Below are 25,820 nucleotides of genomic sequence, written 5' to 3' on the forward strand. Positions count from 1 at the left end.
TTGCGTACATTTTTACGCATTCCCGCTAGTGTAGGAACATTAACACATAGATTTTTACGCATTACTGGTTCAATGCGTAAAAATTTACGCATTGAACCAGTAACGCGTAAAAATGTATGCATTAATGTTCCTGCACTAGCGGGAATGCGTAAAAATGTACGCAATGCGGCCCCCGACCTCCGAGGTCGGCAAGCTGCCAGCAGGGGACTGGAGCAGCAGTGAGTGACTACGAGGGTGCAGGATGGCTGCATGGGGCTGGTAGAAGCCCCAGGTAAGTGAAACTCATTTTTTTATTTTGCTTGAACCTTCCCTTTAACACAGAAGCTACTGGCTACAAGTGTAGTTAGGAGGGAGGAAAGGGCTTCATCATTAAGGGGATTGGTTGGGCTTGTGCAATCACAGAAAGAGAAACACTGAAAACAGACCAAGGAGTCAATTCATCAACTTTTGTGTGCCAATTCATCAATATTTTCACAGGTGCGGTAGAAGTTCGGTAATTTCCCAAACCCTACTGTCGGTAACAGCAGAAGAGTACGAGTTGTCTGTGTTGTTACATCTGTTCTCTGGGCAGAGAGAGCAATACAATAGTAAGAGGCATCCTGACATCCCGTTAGTTGTGCATGTTTTATTAAACTGCCTCTGCTCGCTCTGAATTAGTCTCTCATAAAATTTTATTTCTTTGCCACAGATTAGATGAACGTCCAAGAAACTAAATCCCCTGCTTAGGGGATTTCCCCAGTAGCTACTCTGCATCTTCAAACAGGAACGGATCTTCAAACAGGAACGGAAGAGGTTAAATTGCCAAAGGGAAGCAGGGGAAGCGTCTTGTTATTTCTCTCTCTGCTCGGCCGGTAGGAAAGCAGGTCCCATCGGAGAGGGCTTTGGACCCATTCAAAATCACTTGCAGGAGACAGGCTGTTCCTAATGGCTTCTGCTCCTGTCAGTCATAGGGAATTGTCTCTGCTTCTGTGAGTTTTGTGAGTCCCCCACTGATACCAACAGAGGAGAACTGCAGGTATTCACCCAGGGCTTTACCGCATGCTGTTGATTAATTGACATTTACTGACATTTCGATAATTTATCTATTGGTAATTTACCTCATTGCTCGGTAATTTCAGTTTTCCATGTGGTAACAGCCTTGATGAATTGACACTTTCCTAAGTAATCGCTAAAAACAGCTGTTTTCAGCATTATCGAATGCGGTACTGCTTGGTGAATTGACGCCCAAGAACGGCATTGCAAACCCAGAGTAGCAGAGTACCGTGATTGCACTACCAGTACTCCTACAATACAGCTGTAAATATTTTCCTACACATACATATTTACAGTAGAACAAAAGAGATGTAAAGCTGGCACTGCTGTGAACGCTGAATAATTAGTATAAAAATGTATAAAATGTCACAAGTGCAGGCTTGCAAAAAGGATCAATACAATGGTGCACATACCAGAGTGAGAGGAGGCACGATGATGGTGGTGGGTGCTGGGTACAGGATGCCTGACGCCCGTTTCGCGCCGAATGCGTTTCTACAGAGGCTTATCAAACAACATGAAGTTGTTTGATAATTGTGCATTTAGGCCTGGTGCACACCAAAACCTGCTAGCAGATCCGCAAAATGCTAGCAGATTTTGAAACGCTTTTTCTTCTTTTTCTGTAGCGTTTCAGCTAGCGTTTTGCGGTTTTGTCTAGCGCTTTTGGTATAGTAGATTTCCTGTATTGTTACAGTAAAGCTGTTACTGAACAGCTACTGTAACAAAAAACGCCTGGCAAACCGCTCTGAAGTGCCGTTTTTCAGAGCGGTTTGCGTTTTTCCTATACTTAACATTGAGGCAGAAACGCATCCACAATCCAAAAAATGCCTCACCCAGGCATTTTTCGTTTCTTCAAAACGCCTGCCGCTCTGGTGTGCACCACCCCATTGAGATACATTGACCAAGCAGATCCGCAGCCGCAAGCGGATCTGAAAACGCCCAAAAAGCCGCTCGGTGTGCACCAGCCCTTAAAGTGTAACTGTCAGGCATAAAATCAATTCTTTATTATTATCTGGGAAACAAGTAATATGGATGCTAATCAGGCAATCCAAAAGTTAAAATCTCTATTACTTTTCTTGTTTATAAATGATCATTCCCCAGTTTACCTGACTCTTATTTGGTACATTGCCGCACAGAGGAAGTTGCAGGGCATGCTGGGTTGTCCTTTTTTGTTTCTGTACATTAGTTAAGTCTGAGAAGCAAAAAAAGACAACCCAGCATGTCCTGCAACTTCCTTTTTGTGGCAACGTACCAAATAAGAGTCAGGTAAACTGGGGAATGATCATTTATAAACAAGAAAAGTAATAGAGATTTTAACTTTTGGATTGCCTGATTAGCATCCATATTACTTGTTTCCCAGATAATAATAAATAATTGATTTTTTATTTTATGTACGACAGTTACACTTTAAAGACTTTTGTTGAGCGTGTGTATGAACCTTTAGACTTCAACGAGAGCATCTGACGTGCATGCTTGTTTAGGGTTAGGGTCTATAGCTAAAAATGTTAGAGGCAAAGGATCAGCACAACAGCCGAGCAACTGGCATTGTTAAAAAGGAAATAAATACTGTAATGCCACTCTCTCTTTCCCTCTTATCTCAGGTTTCCTTTAAGAGCTGTATACTCTTTCAGATCACATGACTCTATTAAAGCACACCTGACATTAAAAAAAAAAAAAAAATAGATACTGTACTTACCTCAGTAGAGAGAAGCCTGTGGATCCTCCAGAGGCTACTCTAATCCTTCTTGAGCCCACTGCTAGTCGACCTGGCGCACTGACAGTCCCCGCCTGCGCACTGACAGTCCCCGCCTGCGCAGCAACATGGAGCCACGCATTCCCGGAGGATATTGCCGTGCATGTTGGGCTCTGTGCTACTAAACAGGCCGTCAGTGCACCTGCGTTCCTATGCGGACAGGAGCGTGGCCGCACAAACCTATTTGACAAGTCCTTCTCGAATAGGTTTAGAGTAGCGTTTCTTCAAACCTGTCCTCATGACCCACCAACAATTCGGCAGGGGTCACACTTGCTTAAAATCGCATGTGTTTCCCGTAATGCAAAAACGCACATATTGCTTCCCTAAGGGCAATCGCAGGGAAGGGAAGGTAATGTGCGGTTCCCTGCAGGGTGAAAAAAGAAATACCAACACTGCTGTCAGCCAAGACCGCAGATTAATCTGTGATAAAACAGCAACCGGACTCAAGTGTTTTGTGGAAATCCACACAGTAACGAACGAGACATACCACCATATGTAAAGTTACCTGCAAAAAATGCACTGTTGGTGGGCCGTAAGGACTGGTTTTGGAAACACTGGTTTAGAGGGTTCCATTGCTGGAATGGCGAGCTCTAGGGGATGGGGGAAGCCTCTCGATTATCCAGAGACTTTTCTCTAGTGAAGTGTCAGGAACCGGCCCGCGGCACGCCTGCGTATACGGTTCCCGACTGCGGGTTTGACCAGATTAAGCGGGGAACAGCCTTATTTAAGCTACAAACAAGGCTGGAACCCCTCAAACACTTCCCACTGCCACCACTAGTGTTGCTAGACACGTCCCCTTAACTGTCGAGGGCTAAACACGCAATCTGCGTTTTCGTATTTGGGTCAGCTTTGCGCTTAGGCCGAATACGAGAACGCCACGCACCCACACACACAGTACAGTTGTACAGTAACACAGCACAATCAGACAATGATTTGTAAAGCAAGTTACACTGTCGTGCAGCAAAACCACTAACAGTCGTTCCGAACGATACTGTTAGACTTCCCACTCGGCTGTCGAGCGCAGAAGTGCCCCATACACACAATGCAATTACAATTTCATATGGTAGTGTTGCTCAAACATACAATTAGGCACGGACTTATACACAGCTACACTGCAGTCTCCTCTAGGCTATGAGTGTTAGTTTAGTACCGCAGAAGTCAAGCTTATTAAATAACGATTTAATATTCCATAAAAACATAGAACAATGCAGAAAATAATATATACAGAAGATGTACAAAAAACAAAGTAAAAAAGTTACAAGATAAAAGTTACAAAAATACACACACGGATATTTGCGTAAAAATAAAAATGGGGATTAAAAATGTTACCAACTTGAAGGTCTAAACGTTGTCGGCAGGAGCATGCCGCTTGTTCGACCAGAAGTCGAGATCATCTCTAGCTATGCGCTATCTCCAAGAGAAGATAGTTACTAGGTATCTGCCTCTGCTTTTTATACTCTGAAATGTCCCCTGGGGCATTTAATGTCCAGCCCCCAGGAACTAATGCAGTTTCCCCGTTTGTGACATCACCGAACGCTTGTCATAATCTTTCCTGTGATATGCAAGCTTCAAAGGGTTCCTGTTTTAGCTTCTTGAAGGTTGCAGAATTCAATAGGTAAGATTGTATCCTACCAGACATCAAAAGACTTCCTCCACATTATTTCCTTGGTTAAAGTGTATTTTAGCACATACATGAAAAGATTGCATTCTGGTTACAGGTAGCAGTTTGCCTGTAATTGCCTGTAGGCAGACGCAGACAATCACACCTGGGGCAGCAGATCAAAGTGACTGCTAGTGGCCTAATGAGCCGCTTCCTTGCCTATTGAAGGTGACTGGTAACGAGGTTCCCTTTTGTCTGTCTATTGACACCCACACACAATCACATTAACAGTCCATGAAGCTAGCTGCCAATACCTTCAAGCCATACTGGCTGACATCCACCTCTGAAAGATATACAGCAGACATAAAAACGATAGAATATGTTTATGTATTCCTAACATCATCAGCATCAGCAGCACCCCAATATATCACCACAGTAAGCATCCAACCTTTCATCCAAATTTGCCTTCAGGTGCACTTTAAAAAGAAGAATACTATATTTAGCTGTAGAAATCTTGTTCCAAAAGTAAAAGGTAAAATATGTGCATTCTGCTATCCTCTGGTATATTAGATGGTTTAAGTTGGCCTTTATAAAATACGGCAGTAAAAAATGCTGCTGATTTGAGCAGGTAATAAGGCACGTGTCCAGTATCCATGTAATTTTCATGTACGCAAAATAAAAATAACCTTGCCTTTGAAGATGATCACTGTGTTTCTAAAGACGGGGATTACAATAATTTACTTAAAATCGTCAGAGACAAAAGAGTCGCTGTACCAGATGAACAAATGAGCACTGACTGTCAGGTTACTGGGTGCTGGTTCATCAGGGTGTAGCAAATTACTACTCCCACACAAGACAAGTCAGCAGCACAACATCACATGCTAAACAGTTTGAGGCAATTCTAACCATTTACAATCTACCCAAACCCACAAAACTAAGTTAGGAATAATAACACTTATGTGTTCAAAGTTGTGCATGCTGCTAGTGAGGAGTGATATTATCATAAAACTACAAGTCTATACTTGAAGTAGGCGGGGTTTTATAATCCTATTTTAGAGTACAGAAACATTGTTTTCATAGCGAGCCACTTAATTTATTGTAAATGAAAGACACCTGAATTTTGTAACTGTGTCTATTTGATATATTTATGGGTGTGCATTTTTTTTTTTTTAATGTCATGTGAGTTTGGAGCTCCATCTGATGGTTTGACTGCCAAGTTTTATAAACAGAAAATGTTCTTTTTGAACTCCTATGTGGTAAAGGGAAAACAACATGGAATAGGAGACAGCTAGCAGCAGTTCTGATTATGCTAGATCTTTAACTTCTCATACTCTACAGCATACCTATGGTTGTGATAAAAGCACAGTTGTCTCTAAGTACTTGTTTGCAAAAAGTATACCCTAGTATCTGGACAGTGTACTGGTTAATGTCTTTGGCATGGGAGACCAGGGTTCAAATCCTGGCAGTACCTATTCAGTAGAAGTCCTTGAGCAAGACTTCCTAACACTGCAGGGTGGCCCCTTGAGCGCTCCCTTAGTGGCTGCAGCTCTTAAGAGCTTTAAGTCCAACAGGGGAAAAGCGCTATACAAATGTTAGAATTATAATAAGATTATTACCAAAATACTTGTTCTTCCTACAAAAGATGAAGTGACAGCCACATTTTCCATGGTCTACCCACTCAACAAATACTCTAAAGATGCCCACTAATGATACAGCCTTTATTGCACAATCTTACCAAATCTAAGTAGTAGAAGAGTAAACTGAGTGAATATACTTTGAAAAAAAAAATACTCTGGGCTCTTTGGTTTCCTCAGACCTTTAAAACATACAATCAAAATGGAAATGTTCCCCCATAAATGACCATAGACTAGGACCATGGCATGGTTTACAGTGTGACCTACTCAGAGCCAGTTAGGTCCTGGGCACTCTGTCTAGCTGCTGTGCAGATTTAAGCAACATTCTTCAGTGTGCAATATGCAATATGCAGGGGCATCAGAGAATGCATAGACAGCACTGTCTGATGGGGACACTTCTGCACTGTGCAGCAGTGACAATGCACTGCTCCATACATTTCGTGCACAGTACAAAGCCATCCCATTCAGTATAGTTGAATGGGGTCTGTGCTGCAACAGACAGTAACGCAAGTGACATGTGAGTGTGTGAAATGCACAGCCACCTGTTTGGCAGGGCAAAGCAGCAGTGTGCTCAGGCCCCCGTGTGTCATGACAATATACTCTATTATCAGGAAATGTGCAATATCTTGTCTTGCCTGCTAGCAGTATGTGTTAAGAATCTGTTGGGTTTCCACTGCCCACCAGTGGGTGGCCTACTGCAGGCCCTAAGTAGGCTTGTACATGACAGTTTCACTTGCAAGTAATATCAGGAGCTTGGATAATTGCTAAGTCACACCTCCCCACCCACACGTGCAGCTCATTAGTCTGAGGGTTAATTATACAGCACCTGTGGACTGTCTAAATAGGCGCTCCACCTAACCTGAATCCTTGCCAACATATTCCATCGCTAGGCCCAGAGCACAGCCAATTTCTGAAAACCTATTCTTGTTCCCTTTTAACCCGTTGATTTTGTACCTCAAACTGTTGTCTCTAGCTGCATTTGGCCATGAAAAAGACTTTAGGTCATTTTGCTGGGCTTGTGATGATGGTTCACTCTGTGTATGCAACCTCCTAATTCGTACATAGGAACTCATTTTCAATAAACTGTTATGTTCACTATTAACTGTTGTACTGTCTTCCATACACTGCTGCAAAGAGTGGCCGTCTGCTCCTTGCATGTGACCTCTATACAGCTCTGAAGAAAATAACAACAACAATAATATTTTTATAGCGCTTCTCTCCCTGGGGACTCAAAGCGCTGTGACGCTGCATTATGCAGTCTCAAAGGCTCGGGAAAAGAGGCGAGTTTTTAGCCTTTTTTTTTAAAGCTGTCCAGAGAAGGAGCCTCTCGTACTGATTGTGGAAGTGAGTCCCATAGAGTAGGGGCTGCATAGGAAAAGGCCCGAGCACCAAATGTTAAGTGTATCCTGGGAATAACCAGATTCATCTTGTTGGCAGAGCGGAGGGTGCGTGGAGGGGCATAACGTTCCAATAGATCCGCTATGTATTTGGGTCCCATGTGGTTTAGAGCCTTGAATGTCAGCAGGCAGCTCTTAAAATTGATTCTCCATTTACTGGCAACCAGTGAAGAGTTTGCAGTACTGGGGTGATGTGTGAGCTGCGGGGGGCATTGGCTAGGAGTCTGGCTGCAGCATTCTGTACTAGTTGTTAGGGGCGCAGAACCTTATATGTAGATCCGATGAACAGGGCGTTGCAGTAGTCTAGGCGGGAGGATACAAATGCATGAACCAGGGCAGGTAGGTCTTCAGCTGGGATAAGTTGTTGGATTCTTGCTATATTTCTTAAATGGAAGAAGAAAGACTTGACGACAGCTGATACCTGCTGTCTGAGTTTTAGATTTCCATCGCTAATCCTTACCCACTGTTAAACATTTCAGGATACCACCATCTTAAAAACTCAAACATAACCTCACAATACGCAAAATGCATGCTAAAAAACCCGCAGAACGATCCTGGGAGAGGTGCTCTGAAGAGAATGTGCAATCTTGGAACCAGATGCCAGCACCTACAAATAAATACATAATAATAACGGTGGGAGGGCTTTTAATTGAACCCACTAAACCCAATATCTATTAATGAGTGGATGTAAGGAAGCAATGTGGTACTTCATTAGCAATGTCCTCTCACATCTGCATCTGCTTTCCTGGCAATTTCAGCATTCAAAATGCAAAGTAACAGCCTGCATTATTAACATTCTTTATGATAGGCTCCATTAAGTGAACATTTGAATTGAAACTGCATAACACCGCAATAATTACATATGGATATAGCATGTATCTATGTTATACATGCCACTTTGAAACATGATGCTGCTAAGGATTTCCTTCCCACTTCAATTTGCAGCTTAGTTTGAATTTCTGGAAGCTGAGGAAAAGGCCATTTTCATATTTTTGCCACCTTGGCAACAGTACCATTTTGGTGTACAGCACAAGCTTGAATATCCATCTCCCTACAAGGGCAATTTGCTGCACTTGACAGGTATATTAACTGTAGCATCTTGTCACATTATCCTGATTTATCTGAGGTCAGCTTGGATTTCAATGCATGTCTAAGAGGTTTATTTTTCTTCTTTTTTGTAACTTTGGACTAATAAAATCACTATCACAGGCTGTCAATCCCAGCAACAGTTAGAAAATGGATGCAATTGTTCGTAATAATGCAAATCTGATCAAGGTAAAATCTGGAACATCATTTACCCTAAAACTTTGCAGGATTTAGAAGTAAACTAAAGAGTACTACTTATGCCTCATCTTAAGTGAGCTTTCCCTTTAAAGCAGTACTACCTCGCTAATCCTCACCCACTGCTAAACATTTCAGCCTACCACCATCTTAAAAACGCAAACATAACCTAAAAAAAAAAACGCAAAATGCATGCTTAAAAAACCCGCAGAACGATCCTGGGAGAGGTGCCCAGAAGAGAACATGCAATCTTGGAACCAGGAGAGCCACAAAAACTTTTTAAGGGGAAAAATTTACACTTTAATATATGTGAGGAGGCCATTAGTGATGACCCCACTTCTCAGATCCACTTTAAAGCGTAAGAAAACTGATGCAATTATTTCTACTAAATTGCGCATCTGATCAAGGCAAAATGTGGAACATTATGTGCTAAAAAATCTTGGCTTTAGAACTAAACTAAATAGAATTATTGTTCTTATTTAACTATTGTTCTTATCTAATTCTTATCTATTGTAATCCCGATCCAATTCAATTTATTTTTATTTTTTAACAAATCAATTTTTATTTTTCCAATTCAATTTTACGCTTAAATTTTCTCCTAGGAGATAATTTTTATCTTCTGTTTAAAATAACATTTCAGTACCAAAAAGTAGGTGAGAAAGTAATGTCAAAATTATTCAGGCTGGATTCACAGTGGTCATTTGCATAGCGCAGATGTTAAAATGAGTGTGAACTGGACAAGGACTTTATGCTGGGTACACACGTTACGATTTTCCACTCGATTTTCCCAAACGATCGTTTTTCCGCTTGATTCTCTTATCTTTGCTCGTTTTTCTTATTTTTTTCCATTTACGTCTATGAGAAATTGAGCGCAGAATCGATCGGTAGTAACATGGGACATGAGGGATTTTATCAATCGGATGCATCTATCGGACGGAAAATCGTAACATGTGTACCCAGCATTAGGCCAGTTGCACACCTAATATTAGCAGTGCAATGCAGTGTAGGCACCGCTTATGACCCTGCCTTATCTGCCTTCATATGACCCCTGCGCCACGGTACAGTGACAGGATCATATGCACAGCCCCCCAGCTAGTGACGTATGCCCAGGAAGTACTTCACTAGAATTCCCGTCATTCTACGCATGCACGCAATGTCACATGGTGCTCCTGTCATGCATACTTACTGCATTACTGCATAATCCGTGCTGTAGGCATAGATCAGGGGTCTCAAACTCAATTTACCTGGGGGACGCAGGAGGCAAAGTCAGGATGAGGCCGGGCCGCATAAGGGATTTCACAATCAGCAGCAAAGCCCCCCCCCCCCCCCTCCCACCATCCCTTGCATTGATTTTTACTTCAAAATCAAATTCACACTGAAGCAAACTATTTTGCCTATTTTACCTTATAGTTCGCTTCAGTGCTCCTATTACAAGTAATCCGCCATGTCCCCGCCACAAAACGAGGGCTGCAGAGCCCCCAAATCGCCCAAGGGGCAGTCCACCGGTATTTCCTGAAAGGGGCAGAGCTTTCAGCTTCAGCTCTGCCCCTCCTGACGTAAATTGTGGCGCATCGCCTCTGCCCGCCCCTCTCACTCTTCCTTCATTCAAAGAGAGGGGCGGGGAGAGGCGGCGATCCGTGCGGCGATTGACGTCAGGAGGGGCAGAGCTGAAGCTGAAAGCTCTGCCCCTTCCAGGAAATGCCTGTGGATTGCCCCCCGGGCAATTTGTAGGCTCTGCAGCCCTCGTTTAGCGGCGGGGATGCGGCGGATTACTTGGGAGCACGGAAGGGAACTATAAGGAAGCTTTTGCCAGCGCAGGCCACAAAATATTGTATCGAGGGCCGCAAATGGCCCGCGGGCCGCGAGTTTGAGACCCCTGGCATAGATCATGCAGTAATGCATTGCAGACTTTGCATTGGGATTGCAGAGATTTTGCTACTTCCAGTGCACCCCGTCGCATCGTCTGAACTGTGCAAGTCTCCATAGAAATGCATGGCTCTTGCAGCCGGGAAGCGTCAGGGAAGCATGCCACAGATGAGCAGTCTGCAAGTGTGCAAGGGGCAACATACAAAGCCTGCACGCTCCTTTACCTCCTGGAGTCAGAAGGCTCCCTCCTCCACCACAGTTCTAACCCCCCTTCAATGCAAGCCCAGTGTGGCATGCAGCAGAGACCAGCAGACAGTGAAACAGGAGAGCGACTCACCTAGTAACCAGAAAGTACTTACTTCCTGCATGGGAGCCAATACCAGTGGAACTGCTGTCCTGTCTCACTGTCTGCAACTCATTGCTGATCTCAGGTCTCTGCAGCATGCAGCGAGAGGGATCCAGAACTGTGGTGGAGGAGGGGGCCACCCGACACCAGGAGGTAAAGGAGCAGCAGCCGGGGAGGGAGGGAACAGGCTAGCTATCTAAACTAGGATCACCTACCTGGCTAACCTATACTGGGGGCAACTATACCTGGCTATCTATAACTGGGGCCTCCTATACCTGGCTACCTATACTGTGGAGGCACCTATACTTTGCTACCTATACTGGGGCATCTATACCTGGATAACCTATACTGGGGCACCTATACTTGGCTACCTGTACTGGGGCTCCTATGCCTGGCTACCTATACTAGGGGCACATATACTAGGCTACCTATATTGGGGGAAATATAATTAGAGGCAGGTAACATTTTGGACCTACTGGAAATGATGTAGAGTTCTCATTGGTTTAAATACTATTTTGAAGCAATCCTGTTTCTTCTCTGGCTGTTGCTTTTGTTACAGGTTATACAAAGGGAAGCAACCTGCCACGTTTTTCCATGTACACTTTCCCGAAAGCAGAACAACCTATCAGTTGCCTGACAAGGTTAGCAAATAAGAGTTTTTACAACTGCAAAGATTGGGCGGACATATTCTAACTTGAAAGACACACAATCTTTTATTAATGGCAGCAAGGACTTTCAATACACATGAATGCACTTCATTGCTTGTTTGTTATCCCCTCAGGCAATCCAATATTCACAATCTGTACTCGTTTTGATAACATCCAAAGCAAAAAAAAAATGAATAAAAAATAAAAATCAGTGCATACAATGAAATAAATTTGACTACATGTATTACTAAAACCGGGATAGCAAAGTTAAGGTATAATTTGCATAAGGACAAACAACAAACGCAGACTGTGAGATGGATTAGTCTTTAAGCAGGTTTGATAACTTCAATATAAGAAATGAAGATAGGCTTTGAGTATTTCTTAGGTTAGTTTGTGTTAAATCCATGACAAAGCCAAGCTGAAGTAACAGCACATCCAGAATGTTCAAATTTCACAAGTTGAACATGTGAAAATCTTCATGTTTAGCTTCACATTTAATTCACTGCTTCCTCTTTCCTTTCTGCTAAGCTGATTGTGAAGTTTGAGAAACAATCTCCTGGCTTTAATGCATATGTGAGGTGAGGTATACTGAAGAGGAAATCTATGGCGTATACTGAATATTCATGTCTGAAATAATGCTATTAGATTGCCTTGTCTTCGTTTTTACAAAAAAAAAAAAGGTGTCGAGTTCAAAAGGTCACCTGATGCTAAACAAAATGGGGCTACTTCATCCCTTAAAATATAAAATTCACAAAAATTGCAATATACTTGGAAAGTATTTGGCCAAAGCCTGCATGAAATGAAGTGACCAGGAGGGGCAGATGGAAACTTAAGGTAAAAGGTTTTGGGACCCCCGTTAGGATGGGGAAAAATATGACTGACAAAACAAGACAGTTGACAAAATGGAATGATTTCACCAATTCTTGACGTGGACAAGACAACATTCAGTTAGACTGACCTTCTATGCTCATAGCTTCTCTTAACACTTGTAGCTTCTTCTGTTTCTCTCTTATCCTGCCCAGGGCACTTGAAATTGCGACAGAAGTTGGCACATCTGGCCCATGTCTAGCTTGTTCCATCTTCTGTTGGATCAAAGCTTCTCCTGCTTCACTCACCCGTCTCAGGTCTTTCATTTTAGCAGTGGATGAGGTCCGCCCATTTAGAGCTTCAGAAAAACAAGGCAACTTGTAGGTGTCTACAGCGGAAAAGTCTTTCTCTGTGGCTCTGTTGGTAACAGATGGCAAGTCAAAAGAAGACACCCAGTTTTTCCTTTGGGCGTGGTCGTTGAGTTTGTTCCCTAACTGGTTGGGCCTGAGATCGTGATAAGCATAGTAAGCATTTGTAGGATCATCATAGCCAGAGCTGTGATCCGGGGATGTGCAGTAGTCATCCTCGTCTTGTTGGTCTTTAAAAGCAAGAAACCCCATAGATTTACTGAGGCCTCTGTTAAGAAAGTTTGGCTGTGAGACTTTACTGTAGTTGACATCAGGCCCATCTTGCACTGAACACCCTGAAAAATTTAAGTATGACATATCCAAATTAAGACAAAAATAAGCATAGTTGTGAATGGAAAATATTTTCTTTTAAGAATTAACTTCCACAAATGCTTCTTGTAGTGATCCTGAAAAAATGAAAACCTACATTTTACGAAAAAAATGGTTTCTGTCTGTAACAGGAAATACAAAACAAAATTATTACTGGCTTCAAACAAACTATTTTTTCCACCCAAAGAAAGGCTGCTTTACTGGTTTCTAAGTCTTTCAAAATGAAATCCTGCCAGAAAGAGTTTGTGACAATGACCAGTTTGGTATTGCAGAATTAATTCCAACACAAGATCTGTCTATAAGTGTAACCGCCTTGGACACTCACATAGACAGTCAATACATAGATTGTACTCTAGATTGTAAGCCTTCGGGCAGGGTCCGCCTCCTTTTGTGTCCTACCTGATCATGCACCTCCATTGCTGTGAACCCATGCTATGCATTTGAGTGAACTTAACTTGCCTAATCTCCATGCTCCCATCCAGTGACTGACTAAGCATTACCTTGTACTCATACTGTGCTGCGTGATCTGATTTTTCTTGTATTCCTGTATTGTCATATTGCTGTATGTCACCCCTAAATATTGTCTGTAACCTAAACTAATGTCCAGCGCTGCGTAATATGTTGGCGCTTTATAAATACAATAAATAAAAAATAAATACATGGTCAGAGCAATAATACTGATAACATGCAGTAGCTACAGATAAATTAATCTTTAGTTCACATGGCACCAACACGTTATTTGGCATTGTGTTATAGATTAGTATTGGTGTACATTACAAAAGTGAAACAAAAAAATAGGAAACAGGAAATTGAGAGGACTCTGTTTAAACTTAAATAACTACAACACCATCCTTTTCTTAATTCAAATCTGGACTTTATAAATCCATCTATGATTTACATTGTTGGTCACTGTTGCTTTGTAGGTTGAGTAGAACCCACTACAGAGTGCAATTTGATATCCTATTACTCAAACAGTTACTCTCTTAACAACAGAATAAAATCTTCAACATACTTTGTATAAAAAAAATGCAAGATACCAATATCTGATAACTCTTCATAGGTCAGCGGAGCTGCTGAAAGGGACAGGGACATTCCTTCTCTCTTGGTCTTCTAGAATACAATGCGTCACTGCAGTAACTAACAAGTTAACAGCTTGGAAATTTCAAACAAAAGAGAAGGGAAGAAAAGAAGGGAATTCCTTGCGCACGTATTATAACATCGCCGGCGAGTTGGGTGCAGGGCGAGCCGAATGTGAGCTCACCATGCTGCCGTTCAAATTCCCGGTGGTGTTAAATACTATTCCCCTTCCGAGTCGTAGCAACTTGGTGGGCAGGGACGGATCTAGACCAAGTTGCACCTGGGGAAAGGTCAGGTTTTGTTGCCTATGCTCTTATCCCTACTGTTTATACATAATTTGAAAACTCAATTCTCACATGTAATCTTAGAAATAGGGTGGCAATTTACTGACCCCTATTTGTGGCAATCTCCCCTTTCATCCACCTCCGAGGGTGGCAATTTACTGAACTCCCCCACGTGGCGACCCCCCCTTCCTGCAGCCATCCCCTGCCCGGTGTAACTATACATACCGAGCCTTCGATCCTGCGGATGTCACACAAGCTCTGCAGCTCCTTCTTCTCTGTCGGGACACAGACGCGCGGCTTAGTGACGTCACCAAGCAGAGTGTCTGTGTCCTCGGCAGGGAAGACGGAGCAGCAGCGCAGGGCTTGTGTGACATCCATCCGCAGGATCGAAGGCTCGGTCTGTATTACACCGAACAGGAGATGGCTGCAAAGGGGGGTCACCACAAACGGGGGTTTAGTAAATCGCCACCCTCAGATGTGAATGAAAGTGGTGATTGCAACAAACAGTAGTAGTAACAGTCAGTAAATTGCCACCCTTGGAGGGGAAGAAGGGGGGGATTGCAACAAGAAGTGGGGGTCAGAATAATCGCCACCCTCGGAGAGGAAGTGGGGGGATTGCTATACACAGGGAGGGGGGGGGGGAAATAGAACAGGGGGAATGCTGCAGAGGAGCTAGAGATCTCCCTGCTGGTAATGACGAGTCTCACTAAGCCAGACGCGCCACGCTCCCGCGCCCACCTATCAATGCTGCTAACTGCCAAGTGTTTATTTCCCCATCCAAATTTTGCCGCCTCTTTAAGAATTCAACGAACTGCGCCTGGGGCAAGAGACCCGCCTGCCCCTCCCCCCAGATATGTCCCTGTTGGTGGGAGGAGTAATTCGGGGTCCGACTGTTGCTGGAAGCCCAAATTACCCGTGCTAAAATCCACCTACTTCCAATCCCTTTCTCCAGAGAGTAAACTTTCAATTGCAACTTTAAACTTTTTTTTTTTTCACACACAATACACTAAAAGACTGCTGTAGAAAATAAAGTTTTCAAAGTGCAAGTGTACACGTTTAATTACACTTAGGAGGGTTAGTTTTTTAAGTATCTAGAGCACTAGGACCCAGACTGACCCCTTATGTAATCTCCACATCTGCCCTGTTACTAGCTCTTATGGCCCGTACTCACGGGCTGCAGAAGTGGCCTGTCGCCAGCACACGTGAGCGTGTGGGCGACAGGCCGGCGACAGCTCCTCGCCAGGTCCCTCCGCGTACACACGCGGAAGAGGGACCAGCGGCGAAACGGAAGCTGTTGCCGACGTTCCTCCTCCCCCCGCCGGAAGCTCCATTTACCACAATGGAGGTTGCTGTCGCTAGTCCGCGTACTCACGCGGACTAGCGACAGTTGCGGGGGAGGTGCGGCGGCGACTGTCGCCATGCGATTGAAAGTTTCAATCGCATGGCGACATGAGCGACGGGCGACAGTTCGGGGTGCGCGCGCGACGGCCCATACTCACGGGCGACCTGTCGCCACAACACGCGCGCGCCGCGTGTTGGGGCGACAAAAGTCCCTCGTGAGTATGGGCCATAACTTTGCAGTCACATAATTTACATCTGACCAGGACCATGCCTAATGTGCGCATATATGCTTGTGTCACTGTAAAGTTCTCACACCAATATTAGTATTTCAAAATCTTGCAAGGAAGTGATTTATAGCAAACAAAACAGTAATGTTTAAATGTGTACCATTCAAAATAAACCCAAAATCTAAAAACACTACGAAACAGAAGGAGCCAGAGTAAGAGCATGAGCTGTGGCATTCCTATCCATCGCATCACTTGTGCATTGGTTGCACTATTACATGGGCTTGGAGAAAGACAAAGTATTATTGTAGTAGTTTTTACAAGCTCTCCCACATGACATTCACATTTCATAATTGGATGAACTAGTTTAGATGAATTCAAGTATTTTTATATTTTTTTGTTTTATCTATTCCCTCCCAGCATAATCTGGAAATGCTAGCATGGATCCACAGAATGTTTGTCAGGCATTACTAGTGGAGGCAGCATCATTATATGTCATACAAGAGTTCATCTGGGAACGTGTTTATTGCGTCATCTGTATTCTTGTACACATTTTATAGGCTAAAGATCGGGACCTTTAGCATTCACTATGGTTTGGTACTCGTAACAGCGACCCAGGGGTCTTCCACTTTCTTTGTGTGACCGCTACATTAACCTTCTTCGCAGTAATCCCGAGTCAGGCTCTGGACAGAAATTCACAGCTCAGAGCAGTAACCCCGAGCTGGATCCATGGGAGGTGAGTAATGTGCAGGGCTGCAGCAGATCTATCTATGGTATGATTTTTAGGGTCTAAAGGCGTGTAAAAAAAATAGCAATGCTTTCAAACCCTAAAGTCCAGAAATACTCAAACAATTTGAATAAAAGTGCTGAAAAAAAATCTATCAGATATTCAGTAAACAGTTGAGGTTTAAAGTCTTATACATCTTGAATAGTTTACTTACCCTTCTGTTGGATCAATCTTGGTCTACAAGGTCCCAATTTAAGCATTTAAACTAAATCAAAAAGGGTAAACTGAGGTCACTAGGAGATCTCCAAGTACTAGGATCTGGAGGGAATATTACATCTGCGACCCTTTCTTACATATGATGATTACCCAGTATCAGCAGACAGGTTGTCCTATGATTAGGACACATGCTTTCAAATGAAGGATGTAGAAATACTCCGATTCTTCGTGAGACTACATATGCTGTGCAGATCTATAAAATTATTTTATGGTACAACGATATTTCCAGTTCAACTTAAAGGGACTCCGAGCAGTGCAGAAACTATGGAAAGATGCATATCATTTTAAAGCTCTCTTTCTCCTCTTTCCGAAGATATATAAAACGCTGCCCTATGCCTTTTAGTTTTCGTTATTTTCGCGATTGAAATTGCCGCGGTCGCGATTTCAATCGCGAAAATAGAGAAAACTAAAAGGCGTAGGGCGACGATTTAGGTGTCGCCAGAAAGAGAGCTTTAAAATGATATGCATCTTTCCATAGTTACATTGTATTACACAGGGCGACTTTTTCCTGCTGAATGGAGTAGCTGACACTGGGGAAAGTGTCGCCCTGTATAATACAAGTAACTATGAAAAGATGGATATCATTTTAAAGCTCTCTTTCTCCTCTTTCTGGCGACACCTAAATCGTCGCCCTACGCCTTTTAGTTTTCTCTATTTTCGCGATTGAAATCGCGACTGCGGCAATTTCAATCGCGAAAATAGCGAAAACTAAAAGGCGTAGGCTGGCGGTTTATATATCATTGGAAAGAGAAAAAAGAGAGCTTTAAAATGATATGCATCTTTCCATAGTTTCTGCACTGCTCGGAGTCCCTTTAAAAATAACAACTTAAAACAGCAGTAAATGCCATCAAGGTTAGAAATGGTATATATAACCATATTGAAAACCTTTAAAAAAAATACTTAAATACACTATCAGGCTTGCTAAGCCTTTATACTTCTAGGCAAACACCTGGTGAGTGCTTCTGGTATTCTGAGCTGGGAAAAGTTCAAAGAGACAATGAAGTGAACTATTTTTGCCAATTTTACCTTATGATTCACTTTAGTGCTCTTATCACAAGTAATCCGCCGTGTCCCCGCCGCTAAACAAGGGCTGCAGAGCCCCCAAATCCCTGGGGGACAATCCGGCAGGCATTTCCAGGAAGGGGCAGAGCTTTCAGCTTCAGCTCTGCCCCTCCTGATTTCAATCGCGGCGCATCACCTCCTGTTCCCGCCCCTCTCACTCTTCCTTCACTGAGAGGGGAGGGGAGAGGGGGCGATCCCTGCGGCGATCAACGTCGGGAGAGGCAGAGCTACAGTTGGAAGCTCTGCCCCTCAGCGCAGCAAAATCCACGACCAAGTTGGTCGTGGATATTTGCAGAGGGTTTTGGTGGCTCTGCAGCCCTCGTTTAGCAGCGGGGACACGTCGGTTTACTTTTGATAAGAGCACTGAAGCGAATCATAAGGTAAAATTGGCAAAAATAGTTTGCTTCAGTGTCTCTTTAAAGAGACTCTGTAAGAAAATTTTCAGCCTTATTTCTTCTATCCTATAAGTTCCCATACCTGTTCTAATGTGCTCTGTCTTACTGGACCCTTTCCTAGTTGCACAGTGGCTGCTCTCTTTGTCAGCTTTGTCGGCTCAGGCAGGAATATGCTGCTCTGCTGTGATAGGTAGAAGCTATACACACCCTCTCCATGCTCCCTGCAGGCTCTGTATGAGTCAGAGACCGAGCTTCTCTCAGCCTATCACATGCTGGTTAGCAGCCATGTTTTTTGATTGTAAACACTGCCTAAAACTGGTAATTACAAGCCAGGATTGCAGCAGGGAGTGGTAGAAACAGCAAAGAGGGGCGTCCAGGAGAACATCATGAATAGAATGGTATGCTTTTTATTGTAAGAATTTTAGAGTACAGATTCTCTTTAAAGAAAAGTGTCTGATACCTAGAACGAAATGCTTCAGATATGTACAACTGTGGCACTGGATCTACATGTTGGTATGCAATGGTACGCTTTCCAATTGCTCACTGTTTTTGAGAGGCAGTGTTTGGAGAACCCTTCTGGTAAAGTCCTTGATTCACACTCTCATACCCCTGATTCCAATTATAAAGATCACTATGTTAAGAAGTAGGAGACAGATCTTAAAGGAGAACGGAGCGAGGAGGACTGGCAAAAAGTGTGGAACACTGTTTCCCATATTTCATTTATTTATTGTATTTATAAAGCGCTCACATATTACACAGCGCTAACAGTGAGTGAAGCCTTATTTAAAGTGCTCATGTGATGACTGATTGAAATTTCAATCACTATCAATCGGACAGGACAGAAAATCTCAGCTGACTGAGGTCAGGGCAAGCGCGGCTGTAGACTGACAGCCCATAGTGTTGCACTGCAATTAAAGGTCAGCTGTAATGAGAGGTATATGGAGGCTGCCATATTTACTTCCTTTTAAACAATACCAGTTGCCTGGCTATTCTGCTGATTCTCTGCCTCTAATACTTTTAGCCATAGACCCTGAACAAGCATGCAGCATATCAGGTGTTTCTGACATTGATCTGACAAGATTAGCTGCATGCTTATTTCTGGTGTGATTTAGACACTTCTGCAGCCAAATAGATCAGCAGGGCTTCCAGGCAACTGGTATTGTTTAAAAGAAAATATATATAAAGGAAATATGGCAGCCTCCAAATTCTGCTCACTGCAGTTGTCCTTTAAGTGATTTGCAATATTATTTCCACTGAAACTGATGTGCAGTGTAAGATAGGAATAGAGTCTTCTCTGATCATATTCCCATTAGAGAGGAATCGATTGTTTTCCACATCAGGATACAATCTATAATATAGTGTGTGGCTAGTTTAACAGGAGATAAACCTGAAGAATAGGGTTAATTGCAAAGATTGAGGCTTACGCATTGTGGTGCTAGCATTAGTTTCCCAAAATGGACACTTGTGTTGACATATTCTGATTCACATGGCAAGTAGAGCTGTCTAAGCAATTCAGCTATGTTATTTCCTTGTTAGACAGACTGTTACATCCAGGTGTTTGCAGAGTTTGGTAATCAGGACTCTGCAGTGACTTGATATAATCGGTAAGGTTACTGAATCACTTCCCGACATTACTCCACATAACTGAATTGCATTATTTTTGTCTGACACAGTGACTTGCCTCATTTCACAGCTGTCCAACACACAGGCAACATTGAAGTGCTCACCTTGTAAACTATAGAAATTCATGGATCAAAGAGGACTTACTCCACATGCATCACTTAGGTACAGAGCACTCAGAGCAGCCAAGCAGGTAACCATCACACTAAAGGTGCCCATTAACAGTACAATCTCCATAACGATAGACCAGATCAGGTACAGTTAATGGTGCCGATTGAAGACAAACAATTGTTTTAGCGATTATTCCATCAATGTGAATTTCCAAACGATTATTTTGGTCTGATCAGATTGCGTATCATTTTCACCTCCATTGGTGGGTCTGAAAGCTCATTTCCAGTCAATCACAATAATCGGATCAGACGGCTGATCATTTGGGAAATTGGATCATTAATGGGCACCTTAACACAACACAAGCCAATCAACCATCATACTTACTCAGCACATTAGCTAGGGTTAGGACATTATGGACAAGGAAAATAGGGTCTGTTTATAATTGGTTGGCTGGTGTAAAGCAAAAGTTTATCCATATCTCTGCCTCTCAAACCAATACTGAGGCTTCAGCATTAGACCTTACTGTGGTCTTCTGCGGATTCCCCTTACTACTTAGGGCACATTCTCACCAGCTTTGATGGAAACATGTGATGTTCTATGTATTGTGCGGACATGCATTTTACACACATTTTAGAGGCATTGCACACCCATTCAACCAACTTGGTTTTGCATTCAGTGATCCCAAGGAAGGGATGCAACACACCTACCAAAACAGTCCCAGGTGGATGTTATGTATTGCTACATGTTGCACATGCCTTTTGCCTACATTAAAAAGTGCAACAAAATGAGTGGGGACATATCTTGATAATAAGAATTAAGGCAAAACTAAATCTAGTTACTTTCAGATTCTAGATGACTGTACTTAAATTGTGGGTGTATTAACACCAGTTCTCAACATACATGACACATTCCCCAGGGGTACTTGTCCTATGTTGCTGTCACTCACAGTAAGTAGAAGAAATCTGACATTACTGACAGATTTTGGACTAGCCCATCTTCTCATAGGCGGTTCTTAGGGTTTTCTTTATTTTTAAAAGCACTTAGTGAATGGCAGTTGCTCAGTCCAACTACCAAAAAAAAAAGTGTACGGTAATCAGGGAGGCTGGCCAGCATCTTTGTATAAATCTTTTTCAGGGTCTTTATAAAGAAATACATTTTTTCTAAATGTCTTTATAAAGAATAAAGGCCATGCTGAGAATCCCCCATGAAGAGATGGACTAATCCAAAACGTGTCAGTAATGTCAGATTTCTACTACCTACTGTAAGTGACAGCAACATAGGAGAAAAGGAAATTTATGGCTTATTTTACTCTGGAAGAAATGTAACTCTTATTTGCATGTGTATTAAATTTTAAGATTTTTGCGACAGTTCCTCTTTAAGGGAAATTTTCCCATGTTGGGAGGTACTGGTTAAAACCTAGTTTTTCTGGGGGTTATGTAAAAATGATGAGACATGCTGTCCTATGATGCGGACAACATATGTGGTCATTTCCTGAACAATACGGTTTCTATGGATATACAATGGGATTTTTTTTAATAGAACAATAACTGTATTTTTGGTTGAAGTCATTTTAATGGTGGCCATACATGGTACAATTTTTTCATACAATCTTACCATTTCTATGTAGTATAAGGGTAAATTAAGTAATATATACTGAAAAGGATAATTTAGGCAGTTCCCTTATACTACATAGAATTGGTAAGATTGGATGAAAAAAATTGTACCATGTATGGCCACCTTAAAATGTTATTTCACTTTCATATTCAGTAGCTATGACATATTTCACTGCTACAATGGATACAAGAGTAAGTTATGGGAAACCAACAGGATTTTCTGAAGTGGGGTAAAAGGTACCTAAATTAAATCTGTTAAAGAGGAACTCCAGTGAAAATAATGTAATAAAAAAGTGCTTCATTTTTACAAGAATTATGTATAAATGATTTAGTCAGTGTTTGCCCATTGTAAAATCTTTTAAATCCCTGATTTACATTCTGACATGTATTACATGGTGACATTTTTACTGTTTGCAGGTGATGTAGCTGCTGCATGCTTTTTTGGCAGTTGGAAACAGCTGTAAACAGCTATTTCCCACAATGCAGTAAGGTTCACAGACAGGAAACTGTCAGGAGTACGTACTCAGAGTTTCTTGTGGGAGGGGTTTCACCACAATATCAGTCATACAGCGCCCCCTGATGGTCTGTTTGAGAAAAGGAATAGATTTCTCATGTAAAAGGGGGTATCGGCTTCTGATTGGGATAAAGTTTAATTCTTGGTCGGAGTTTATCTTTAAGATGGTCGCACAGCACACCTGTTAATTTGGCACCGCCACAGCCCACAATGGTTATGGCAGTGCCATAGCGGTAATTTAGATGCCTGATGTACAGAATTGACTTAAAAAAAAAATTTGAAAATTGCACATGCCAAAAAATCAAGAACATCTTCACCTTAGGATAGTGAGTAAAGACATACAAATTACATGAATATTTTATCGTTATACAGTCCATTTTAAACAAGTTCATTTAAAAACAAAAAAGTGTTTTGTATTTCAGCCAACTGTAATATTCAACAGCTGCTTATAAATGTAAAGTACCTTTCCCTGCTCCAATGACAACAGCCAACTGTTTGGTAGGCAGGATTTTGCAGAATTCTTGTCACTCTGTTGGGTCAGTATTCCTAAAGCTCTATAGCATGGTTAACAGAAGAAATATGGATGCTAAGAACTGACTTGTCCCTACTTTTAGAATCTTGAAACAGATTACCGTAAGTACGGTACTTGATTATACCACCAAATCCAAACCAGAACAAATTGGAGGAGATCATAAAATCTTTGCAATGAATATAGATGAAGTGATCAAGATGTTATCTCTTTGTGGGAAGGGAAATTACTATAGTGGTAGTAACAGGACCCATCTTCAAATCTTGACATCCTGCTATGATTCTTACTACAGTTAAAGTGGAGATACAGTCTGGCATAGTCTTTACAACTCATTATTAATACAGTTATCCTATCAGCCTTTGTTCTGAAGTAAAACTATCGCCATTCACCCTTCCCAGTGTACAGCTCTGCTAGTCCTGGAAGCAGACATACTGGAATCACATCCTGTTCATAGAGCTGGGCATGAGAGAAAGAAAGTAGCTTGTTGCTCTGGACAGCTGTCATCCAGATAGGCTTCCTGCTTGGTTTGTATGAGCAAACAGTGTTATCTACCACTCACAAGGAAAAAATTCCTGGCAGCAGGGTTAGCCGAGTGTGGAGCGGTTTCCTGTCAGCACAGATAAGTGATTAGGCTGCAGGAGATAGTAAAAGTAAGACTTATCAACCATCTCAGGACCATTTTTTCATATATATAGATATAGGAGTATGGCCAATTTTTTTTTTTATTATTATTTTTTTTTTTTAGGCAAGCATACACTGCATCAATTTACTCAGTTTTTATTTAGATGTTACATTTATTAAAAATATTAAATGGTACTAAAAATATATTACAAATAAAAGTCCTTTCAAATCTATTGTTTTCTTGATCGAGAGAGTTCAATAATTCCAGCAGGATGGGTAAGTGCAGGAGGGGGAGGAAATAATTACGTAGGTATTGGGTTCTGCTTAGTATCAACGGAAGTCCTCTTTGCAAGTGACAGGCAATTCTGAACCAATTCAATTCCTCCCAACCACCATTTGCAGATAACAGCCCCCCCCCCCCCCCCCCTCCCCATAAGTCAAGCAGTAAATGCAGTGGACTTATGGCATTTGTCCATTTCATCGAGGTGGGCCAAATGTGATACCTGCTGCAGCTATGCTGTCAAATCCACAGTGTATTTAAGTGTAACTGTACAAACAGTGTCTGGACTAGAGCTCTAATGGTTCTCCAACTGTTTAAAATAACCTATACATGATATTTTAAAAGCAAGAAGTTTTAAATCAGGATGATACCATTTATTGGCTAACTACAAATGAATAAGAATGAACAAGCTTTCGGCCTTGCAGCCTTCGTCAGGTTTACATCCTGTTGATATTTTAAAAGGGTGAGTCAACCTAAAACCATTTATTTCAGCTATGGTTAAACGCAGGTGGTCTGGCAAATGAAAAATTTAAGTTACTGAAATTCTGCGTTTGAGCTTCCTCAGCTCCACAGTAGGTGTAGCCTCTCTGGAAGTGACAAGAAACAACATACCTGAAGGAAGACCTTTTCCTCTTAGTCTATCACGAATTGCTTGACTGCGATCAGGCTCACTTGCTTTATTGCCCACTTGGTCAATCTGTGGCGATAACACATATGGATTAAAGATAGAACTATTACCATGCAAAACCATATGCTCACTCATACCTGTAAGTCAATTCTGCAGGTAGTAAACAGCTGTTTTAGGCTAACACAGGACCAATGCCCTCTAATCCAGACCCCAATACCATACACCTAGAGATGTTGATTCTTAGGCAATTCAAACAGATTAGCAAGGCAGGATGGAGTGCACACAATTTTCAATTTAGGCTGAAGTCTCACATCATACACATAGCAAATAAAGCAATCTCAGTCAGACATGCAATCATAGAAAAGAGAAATCATAAGAAAGAAACCTGTTTAACCTATTCTGGACCACGGTAATAGAAATCTGTGCCCTGTTTGTGGCTGCTTATTCCTGCCAGGGCGCAGAGTTCAATTACCGTGCTCACATGGATCCGCTGCTCCCACCGATCTATCCCTCGCCGCATGCCCCTCGCTCTACCGCCGCTATGATGTCAGAGCTCTTTAGCCGGTCAGGAGCCAATTTCATTGGCTCCAGCCCCCATGATCACTGTAAGCCAATCCCATTGGCTCACATTGATGACAGGGTCAGGAGCTAATAAAATCAGCTCCTGACCGGCTCACAGAGCACTGCCGTCGTAGCGACGACAGAGCAAGGGGCATGCGGCGATGGATGAGCGGAGGGTCTGTGTGGCGATTTGTCGGTAAGGCGTGCCAGCAATCTCTGGTCCTTAAGGGGCCAGAGACTGCTGGTGTGCAAGTGGTTAAGTTTTTCACAGGTTTGCTTTCATTCACAGGATATGGACACAGGGTAACTGACAGTTGTTGGACTGAACTTTGATTGGTTGTGGCCTAGGCACATAGATGGGCTGTATTTATACAAGCACTTGACAGTGGTACACCAACTGCCTCCTACTGACCTTCTGGGCACTTGCAAGTGTGCAGTTCAGCCATATGTACAAACTGGCCCATGCTTTGTTTATAGATAATTCCAGCACTTGGACACCTGAAAAAGGGGCTTGTTGCCCAGCTCAAGCATGGACCTGATTGGCTTTCTTCGGAAAGCCAGGCCGGATCGGGTCAACCCTACAGCGTGTAGCACAGACCCAAGTGGGCTAAGCCATTTCCACCAGAGCCCAAGCAGGACAGTGCTAGTATGCATCCGCAGGGAGGCCACTATTCGGGGGTCCCAGCGCTGGAATGGGCTGACGTAAGAGGACAGAGGAAGCATCCTTAGGATCTAGAGGTTTCCGTCTCAGGTAAGTATCCATTTTTTTCCTTTATAAAAGTGACAGGTTAACTTTAAACGACTGGATCTCGACCTGGATTTATGTAATTATAGCTTGATTTATTAGTAGCACAGCCACT

General features: G+C 42.5%; 1 protein-coding gene across 6 annotated transcripts in view; it reads right to left on the reverse strand.

Moving 5' to 3' along the window:
• Window positions 1-25,820, reverse strand: part of PTPN13 (protein tyrosine phosphatase non-receptor type 13) — a 289,441-nt gene that overhangs the window by 136,730 nt on the left and 126,891 nt on the right. For 5 of the 6 annotated variants that reach the window (XM_068233487.1, XM_068233483.1, XM_068233482.1 and 2 more), the window contains exons 6-7: window positions 24,384-24,468; window positions 12,512-13,063 (exon numbers count right to left, since the gene is read on the reverse strand). In XM_068233487.1, the coding sequence (XP_068089588.1) occupies window positions 12,512-13,063; window positions 24,384-24,468 (637 nt within the window). The remainder of the gene's footprint in view (window positions 1-12,511; window positions 13,064-24,383; window positions 24,469-25,820) is intronic. The other variant, XM_068233486.1, reaches the window with a different exon arrangement.

The sequence above is a fragment of the Hyperolius riggenbachi genome, chromosome 1 (assembly GCF_040937935.1).
Source record: "Hyperolius riggenbachi isolate aHypRig1 chromosome 1, aHypRig1.pri, whole genome shotgun sequence".
Classification (NCBI taxonomy): Eukaryota; Metazoa; Chordata; class Amphibia; order Anura; family Hyperoliidae; genus Hyperolius; species Hyperolius riggenbachi.